The sequence below is a fragment of the Anneissia japonica genome, unplaced genomic scaffold (assembly GCF_011630105.1).
Source record: "Anneissia japonica isolate Jap-2015-1 unplaced genomic scaffold, ASM1163010v1 scaffold287587_len645178_cov120, whole genome shotgun sequence".
Taxonomy (NCBI): Eukaryota; Metazoa; Echinodermata; class Crinoidea; order Comatulida; family Comatulidae; genus Anneissia; species Anneissia japonica.
In genome coordinates, this window is record NW_022718938.1 from 367,044 (window position 1) to 376,908 (window position 9,865).

The following is a 9,865-nucleotide window of genomic DNA, read 5'->3' on the forward strand; positions in this document are numbered from 1 at the left end:
TTTTACCGAAATATCTTAAGGTCACTATGCATGTTAAATAAATATAGTTCAAAAAATTGTGACACTTATGAAGATATATGTGATCAAGTAATATGGATGAATAAAAATGTGGTATTAAATAAAAAGTCTTTATTCTTCAAATCCTGGGTTAAATCAGGTTTTGTCAAAATAAGTGATTATTGTTAAGGGTAATAGATTTTTAAAAGCTGATGAAATCGTTGAAAAATTACAATCAAGGCATAATTGGATATCTGACTGGAAAAGAGTGCTATCAGCTATACCACATGCCTGGAAGTTATTAATTGAGAATTCCAACCAGACTGAAATCCGTGGCAAAAATAATATTGAATATTCATATTTAATGAATAAAAAAAAATATTTATAAGTGCATTGTAAAATGTTTCTCGGAAAAACCTTGTAAAATCAAATCTCAATGGGAACGCCTCCTAAATATTCCAGATATTCATTGGGAAATGGTCTGGTTAAGAAAGGTAAAAAACAGTGTTGAGAAAAAACTTGCAAATTTTAATTACAAATTAATGCATTGTACAATAACCACACGTTCACGTCTTTTTAAATGGAAACTCTCCGACAATGACTGCTGCTTATTTTGTAATCCGAATATTAAAGAAGATGATTATCATCTCTTTTGGGGTAGTGTAAATGCAAAATATGTCTGGAATGAAATAGACAGAATGATTAAACCAGAGTTTGGATATACTGCAACTTTTAATGAGATTGTGCTAGGTACTGATAACAATTATGTTAACTATATTTACACAGTTGCTTGTTTTTGCCTATACAAAGCTGCCGTTATCAAAGCAGCAGTGGGTAAAATAAAATCATTAAAAGCACTGCTCGATTCTGAATTGTATGTGAAAATGACACTATTTAGAAAACTGTTAATCATCAAAAAATAACAATGTCCGACGTACCACATTACCATAAGAATGATGTCATTATTAATTAAGACAAGTAGCGTACGTAAAAAAATCATCTTTATACATTTAACATATTTATATATTTATTTACGCAATAAATGTTCAGAAACATGTCGTAAAAAATCATCTTTATACATTTAACATATTTATATATCTATTTACGCAATAAATGTTCAGAAACATGTACTCTTCTTTCATAGGTAACAGCAATACTTAGAATACTTGTATTGTGTTGATGAATGTAAATGTATATACAAAATGAATGAATTAAAAAAAATGTGTAAAAAAAATAACTTTAAAAAAAATTATACTGGAAATACGAATAATGTATTGAATGGGCAACAATGATTTTCCTAGTTTGCACTTTTTTGTTTTCTTAATTATTTTATTTTTATATTTTTTTTTTATATATACAAAATAGAAAGAGGTGTATTATATTGATGCATATGTGTATGTGTGCATATGTATGTATGTGCATGGATGTATACGGATATAGATATATATGATGAGTGTGAAATGTATATGTATGTGAGTGTATTCCATACAAAAAGAAATAACATAAAGAGAAAGAAATAAAGGAGAATGAAATTCCCATGAAAGGTAAAGGGTGGATTTAAAAAGAAATTAATATTATGTATATGTGCAGTGTATATGTATAATATAAATATGTTTTTTTTCTTTAATGTACGATGTTAATAATGTTAATTACATCTTGGTAAAAAATATTTAGAAATTATTACAAGTGGAAGGATGTTAAAAAGAAAAAAAGGAAGATATTCAGCAATTGTGGACTGACCCCTCCTAAGTGCAATTGTTTTTATTTTGTATATTCATTTTCTTTTAAATATGTATTAGAAGCAGAAAATAAAAAGAAAAGTAACAAAAAGAGAAAGAAATAAAAGTGGGTTAAACTCCTACGAAAGAGAGAGAGAGAAAAAAATAATTAATTCAATTTATTCATCATCAAAGAAAAGTTTGAAAAAAATAAAAATTAAAAGGAAGAGATACTAATGTGTTCTCGACAGGGCAAGGCAATATTATTGCGAAATATATAAATGAATAATAAAAGCATATAAATTAAACGATTAAAAATGTACAATTAAGAACAAAAGTAAAAAAAGTTATAATTGATACATTACTAAATAATTTCTTTTCATCTGTTTTCTAAATAATTTAACATTTATGCATGTTTTACTTTTATCATCAATAGTATTCCATAATTTGGGTCCGTAGACAGTTATAAAAAAATTGACTTTTACTGAGTCTAACATAAGAAAGATGGAGTAAGCTTTTATTCTTTAAATTGTAGCCATGAATACTTAGGAAATTTGAAAAATTGCAAGGGAGGAAGTTGAGAGTTGACATTAACATATTAAAACATCAAAGAAGAGACTTGTACTCACACTCTGTGTTTAAAAATATTTAATTTTTTTAAAGAGGTTCACATGGAGATACAAAAGACCCCCCAATTTTGGCAAAAATATATGTCTGGAGATTTTTGTATGATCGCAAAGAAATGCAGGAAAAGAAAGGAGGTAGAAGGAGGAGATGGATGAGTAAGAGAATGTTTATCCAGTCCGGCCGACCGAGTTAAATTTTCTCGCAATTCACATTGGCGGATCTGACCCCTCCCTTGGGCAACAAAAAAAAAAAGAAACAAAAAAGAATTCTAGACCTATTTTTTCAGGACCCGTGAGCTGTTTTTTTTTTTTTTTTTTTTTTTTTTTTTTCAGGACCCGTGAGCTGATTTTTTTTTTTTTTTTTTGTTGTAATAAGAAAATTAGAATTTTGAAGAATATCAAAGTCATTAAAACACACTTCAAATGTCGGGAAAGCATATTTCTCCCATCTATGAACCAACGTTTTCCCGGGGGAGAACCCCGGACCACTCTTTCTTTTTGGGATTTATCAATTCATGGAAAAAAGAATACGCATGCAACTACTCATTTGTTTATATATGTATACACACATAAAAAAAAAATGAGAAAAATTTACCTGACCGTTTTCAATAGAGAAAAACCTTGTATTTAAAAAGTCATTTAAATGACATTTTAGAAGTCAGAAAATCTCATTTCTCGCCATCTAGAAATTGAAATTTTTCCGGGGAAAACTGGACCCCCTTTTTCTTTGTGGTTCATTGATTCATTGAATCATTTTCAACAGGGGGAAAAGCTTGAATTTTGAAGAAATTAAAAGTCAAAAAGACACCTCAGACGTCGGAAAAGCTCATTTCCCGCCACCTAGGAATCAAAATTTTTCTGGGGAAGAACCACAGAACCCTCCTTTCTTTTTTGGATTCATCGATTCATGTCAAAAGACTACGTATGCAATTACTCATTTTGTATGTACCCTCGGATCCCTTTTCTTTTTGGGATTTATCATTTCATAGGGGAAAAAATCGTATGCAGCTACTTATGTCTTTATTTTTATGTATGTATACACACATAAGGCCTATTTACTGTAACAACAATGAAGAAAAATTAACTAACCGTTTTCAAGAGGGGGAAACCTTGAATTTTGAAGAACTTAAAAGTAATAAAGACACCTGAGAAGTTGGAAAAGCTCATTTCCCGCCATCTTGGAATCAATTTTTTTCGTTTTTGGGAAAAAAGTTGACCCCACCCGTTAGCTTTGATTCTAGATCTGCATGATTCATATCCACATTCATCTTATAAGTGCCCACCCCACCCCACCCCCTACTTTGAAAAACGTTCCGCCGGCCCTGAAGCTAAAATGATTATTCTGACAACATGTTTTGAAGCTTAAGTATTCTGTCCAGATTTGAGGGGTTATAACTGCACCACACGAGGTTACAGTATTGTACATAAGGTAATATAAGTGTATTATATAAATTTAAAAAAGACTTCAATCTATTTATTATTCCTACAAATTTTGATATTTTATTTGAAACATAGTTTTGTAGAGATTTCCCAATTTAAATTTTTATGTATATATATTCCTAAGAATAAGGTTTCCGATTCACGTTGAATAATTTGTTCATTTACAGCGATATTATGATTAGATAAGTTAACTTTCTTTTGTTGTAGATGAAAATAACATTATAATTTGTTTTTTGAATGTTAATTAAAAGCTTATTTGCATTGAACCAAGAACCTATTCTTTGTCACTTACTATTAATCGTAGTAAATAAAACATCGAGAATAATCATGAGAGTAAAAGAATGTTGTATCGTCGGCGTAGGATTTAACTTGCAGCGTGTCACTGATACGAGTTAAGTCATTAACGTATATTAAAAAAAGTAGTTGACCCAATACAGATCCTTGAGCCACCCCGCAAGTGACATCCCTCGTCGACAATCTTTCTGATCCTATTGAAACAAATTGTTTACGTTCGTACAGGTAACTTTTAAACCAACATATTATTATTATTATTATTATTATTTTATTATTAATATTTTTGCATCCTATTTTTTAAATTTAAAAAAAATGTTTAATATATATGCACAAATAACAAAAAAAAAAAAAAACTAATGATAAACGGATTCGTAACTATTTTAGAAAGGCATATTCGGTCTCAGCAGCTGTTTTAATCTAATAAAGAAAATTGGTGGTACATAAGTTTAACAATTTCAATGGCGGGTAAGGGAATTCGAATTAGAGCGCCCAAAGATGGATTTTCACAGGTGAAGCGTAAAGACCACACCGGCCCCTTCCCCCACCATGGTTGGGACTGAGAAAAGAAAATTAATGATTATAGAAACTCTAATGGCCGGAAATAGCACTCTCAGACCCTGTCTCTTATACACATCTAGATGTGTATAAGAGACAGGTGTATATGTATAATATAAATATGTTTTTTTTCTTTAATGTACGATGTTAATAATGTTAATTACATCTTGGTAAAAAATATTTAGAAATTATTACAAGTGGAAGGATGTTAAAAAGAAAAAAAGGAAGATATTCAGCAATTGTGGACTGACCCCTCCTAAGTGCAATTGTTTTTATTTTGTATATTCATTTTCTTTTAAATATGTATTAGAAGCAGAAAATAAAAAGAAAAGTAACAAAAAGAGAAAGAAATAAAAGTGGGTTAAACTCCTACGAAAGAGAGAGAGAGAAAAAAATTTTTAAATGTCCTGTAAATCGGTGAAAAACCAACATTTTGTTTGGGTGTCTCTTTTTATGTTTTCTCATTGTCATTTCAATAGTTTAAATATATGTTGAGGTTTTTTAGATTAATAATAAGGCTTTAAAAGTACTTTTGTGTACTTCTAAAAATCTTCTATCTTTATAATAATTATCATTACTCTTCTTTTCTGTCCTTCATTTAATAACCTGCTTTATATATTTATATTTTTCTAGATGGCTCGAGATGTGTCTGAGATGTTCCACACAAGAGATATTATTTTCTGGAGGGCCTGCCAACACAAGGTTAAGAACATCATTGCATCAATGTAAGTTTACTGATTATAAACGTATTACCCAATAACAACACTCCATGGAGTTTTCAATTTTGTTTCGTTATTAGTCATTGTTTTTTTTTTTTAATTTTGTAATTTCGATTTGAGAATACTATATTACAGCAATGAAGTTAATATGTATCAAATCTATAGCTTGATGTGATCATTGCTTACGAAACTTAAATTCCCGTTTTGTAATTGAAAATGAAATCATAAGATTATTTGATGTGAAAGCCACATCTTTCCCCGACTATTTTCCATGATATTCGTTTACCCCTTTTAATTTCCGCTTGAATGTTTGCCTTCTGTGTGCCCCTGAAATACATTTCCTGAATACTTCTCCATCCTTTAAATATAAAAATTAAATTTAATCGTGGGGAAGTGTATTGATGGGTTAAGGTGTGTATTGCTTGAGGTAGTGAGAATGAATGCAAATTTTTGTAGAAACAGTTTTGGATTGGCAAATACCAGCCTCATTCGTTTTATCAACTTAAATTATATATTTACCATTTTGAAATTACCTCTTAATCTTCTTGCATAACGTATCAACATGACCAGACTTCGTGTGTACATTTTGGCTATCAAGTATCAGAATGCCTAGAACAAATTTAAAGTGTTTGACCAATCTAAATACATTTTACCTTTATTTTAATTGGCAGCTAGTTGGTATGTGTGAAGCGTCTAGTGTTTGAAAGAGCGCATTATATTCACCAAACATTGAAAAGTTAGATCTCAACCAATCACAGAAGGCAATGATGCATATTTAATTTTCTTAGCTTTTGGAAGGGTCTACCAAGTTTTTTTTGTTGTTTTTTTTTTTGGTCGAAGTACAATTAATAAAAGAAGAATGCATTGTTTTTCATCGTTTTAAGAATATGACCATGACCTAGTTGTGGTAATAATATAAATTTTATACTGTAATATTATTATATTATTATTATTATTAACTATTTTTATAACTAAGGCAACAAACAACATAAAACACTATGCTAACTTTACATTAAGTATACTCACTAATATCTATAGGAGTGCACTACGGTACCTTATAATTTAAAGGAAAATGCACATAATATATATGGGCGTGAATACGCGTATTTAGAAGTTGGGTATTTATTTTTTGTTTGTAAAGTAAACTGATTATTTATATTGTACAAGCTCACTAATATTGGTGTTGTTTGTAAATGTTGGTAAATAATAAGTTATAAAAATAACATTAAAAGTTTCTTCTATTTGTTTTGTTTATTTAATGTTATTTGGACATATATTCGACTTTAAACCCGTAAAATTGACTTTAATTTGTTATATTTCATTAGACCTCAAGTCTAACGCATGCATATTACTGGCAAAACTGGATATAATCCATACGATCAGATGTTTCATGTTTCATTGGCTTTTGTTTAAATTTGAAAAAGCGCATAATGTCCAATTAGAATAGATAATAGAAAAATATATCAACAAAGTGTTTTAGTATGTTCTTAAATTGTGTCGATAGTACATTTACACTCAAATATCAATAGAATAATTTTTATAACAAAAGGCTGACAAGAAAACGCGTTTTGCTCAATATCTTAAAAGTATGACTTTGGCTTATAATGCGTTATTCCGAATCACAGCAATTAACTGCTTCAAATACAAGAGAGGCATGAATGGGACGTGTGAGCATGGCGAGATTTTTTTGAAATTTAATCACCGCATCAATTGTGTTTATTTACAAAAGAAACACTCTTGTTTGCAATATTCCAGATTGTCTAGCCTACTGTTTAAAGTAGCACTTAAAAGAGGCTTGGCACCATTTTTTTGCATATTCAAAATAACTTGCATATGAACGAGACATGATGGTGGCCACGGTGTGATTTCTGAAATGTTATCTTATATGTGTTTATAAAAGAAAAATCATTGCTTGCAATTTTTTTTATCATCTATAGCCTACTGTTTAAAGTAGCCCTTCAAGTAAAGAAGAGGCGTGGCCACCATTTTTGTGCATATCTATGCAAATCTGCATATGAAATGGACATGTGACCACAGTGTGATTTCTAAAATATTATCCCCTCGTTGTATTATGTGTTCATTTATAAAGAAAAACCCTTGTTTGCAATATGTTCAGATGGCCCAGCCTACCGTTTAAAGTAGTGCTTTTCATTAAAAGTATATGTATAGTATATGTAAACTAATAATATGCATATGAACAGGACATGTGACCTCAGTGTAATTTCTGAAATGTTATCCCCTCAACATGTGTTCATTTAAGAAAAACCCTAGCCTACTCTTAAGTTGTGCTTAAAACATAAAAGGGCGTAACCACTTTTTTTTGCATGTTTAAGCTAATTTGCATATGAACAGGATATCTGACCAAAGTGTGATTTCTACAATTTTTGTTGTTTTTATTTATACAAGCAAAACCTTTATTTGCAAAATATTCAGATGGCCTAGCCTATAGCTAAATGTAGTGTCTAATATAGAAATAAAAAGTGTGTGGCCCTAATTTTTTGCATAATTAAGATAACTTGCCTATGAACAGGAAATGTGACCACAGTGTGATAAAATTGCATTTTAAAATTGTATCCTCTCATCATATGTGTTCATTAAATTAGGAAAAAAAACCCTTGTTTACAATATGTTTAGTTTGTCTAGATGCCCCGTTCCTCAACCCTTTCAGCCCGTGACCCAAATCCAAGTATTAACACTCAGCCGCAACGCGTCGGCCTCAGGCTTGGCAAATTAATAAAATTATGATTATTATTGCGGTCAGGTTTGTTTGCTTTTAGTCACTACCTTGAGTTAATTGCTTCCTTAATTTATTTAATTTTGTCTTAATTTAAAGAAAGATGTCATTTAATAGTAAAAAGTATACTAGTTATACCTTGTTATTTTGCTTCGATATTCTGGATTCGATGACGTAATTTACATTTTGACTGCGTGCGGGAGATACTTGTTTTCACACTTAATCAGGCCATTTAGCTTTTTTTTCTGTAGTGTTATTTTATACAAGTGTTTGAAAACACTTTTACACAGAAAGATTACATTAACACACCAAGTATTATTTATAGCTTTATTTGAAAATGAATATAAATCCAATATTTATCGGAACAAAAAGCAATTCTACTCACGATTATATTTTGAAGAACACTAAAGTAAGCAACTCTGTACCATCTTTAGATTCAAAATAACTTTCTCTGCGAATTAAAATTTCAAAATAAGTGTACATTGTACAATGATGTGTCACACCAAAATGATCATCAAATTTAATCAGCCCATTAGTGCGATGGCTTACTTCTCGACAGTTAATCAATCTGGTTTTAGCCCGGCGATAATAAAATCTTTAACATGGATATAAATAATATATATGAACCACATACATTATTCTCGCGACGATCAGCATATAAGCCGAAACCCGAGTATGAGAAGACATATTTTAGTAGTAAATTCGAGTGTTACGGACGATTCCACATAAGATTAAGACGAACATGATTTTAAAATTCCAAAAAAAAAAATGTGTATATTGTGCGTATAAGACGATCCCACCTTTTTTCGATCGTAATTTGCTATAAATTAAGCTTCGTCTTTTACGCAAAAATACGGAACGATTCAAATCCAGCCTCACACATCACATTGTCGTCGAGAAATGAATTAGAAACATTATTGCAGCATGGCTAATGTCTTGATATTTTTTTATTCAACTTTTATCCAAAACTTTACCAATGGCATAAATTAATCAGAACAGAACAGTAATGTATTTGCACGATAAATGTCAAGCCCACTCACATGCATCAGGGCTTGGTTGTTGGTGTTCTTTTGTCCTGAAGCGATTGACGATCCTTCAAAAATTCTTCACGACTCAAACTCCCCATAGGTTGCGGAGTGGAGGTCTAGCCTACCGTTAATGTAACACTTTCAATAAAAACGTGGTGTGTCCCTTATCTTGCATACTTTAGCAAATTTTCATATGAAGGGGACTTGTGATTAAAGTGAGATTTCTGAAATTTGATTCCCTCATAATGTGTTCTTTTATAACAGAAAAAATCTTTTTTGCAATATGTTCATATTGTCTAGCCTACTGTTTAAAGTAGCACCTTCAATGAAAAATTGGGTGTGATCATTTTCGGGCTGTCCGTCCCAAATACAGATTGGGACGGACAGTTGGTTGGAATGCGAGCTATAATTTGGTAAATCACTTAGAAGTGTTTCAAAATTAAATTTCCAAACACTTATCAGTTTGGTTTGGTAAGGCTCCAATGGATAGTGAGAATAAAACCTGGAAGTTTTTCAAAGTAAGGTACGGTAAATTAAAAAATATATACTTAATGTATATATTACAAATTTTAGCATACAAATTTAATGCACAAAATTCACAAACATCAAAATATCTTTATTCAATTGCTGTACACTGAAATAATATATGCGATATATATATATATATATGCAGGATATGCAAATACACAGATGCCGGGGTTAGAGGTCGTTACCGTTGATCGGTCTCTCGAACAGACGGCGGCCGTCACTGCAA

At 30.6% G+C, this 9,865-nt stretch overlaps 1 protein-coding gene across 1 annotated transcript in view; it reads left to right on the forward strand.

Moving 5' to 3' along the window:
- The window catches only part of LOC117110658 (deoxynucleoside triphosphate triphosphohydrolase SAMHD1-like), a 58,064-nt gene extending 52,705 nt beyond the window's left edge, over positions 1-5,359 (forward strand). The window contains exon 6 of the mRNA XM_033253417.1: positions 5,264-5,359. Within this exon, the coding sequence (XP_033109308.1) occupies positions 5,264-5,359 (96 nt within the window). The remainder of the gene's footprint in view (positions 1-5,263) is intronic.
- The last annotated feature ends 4,506 nt before the right edge of the window (positions 5,360-9,865 follow it).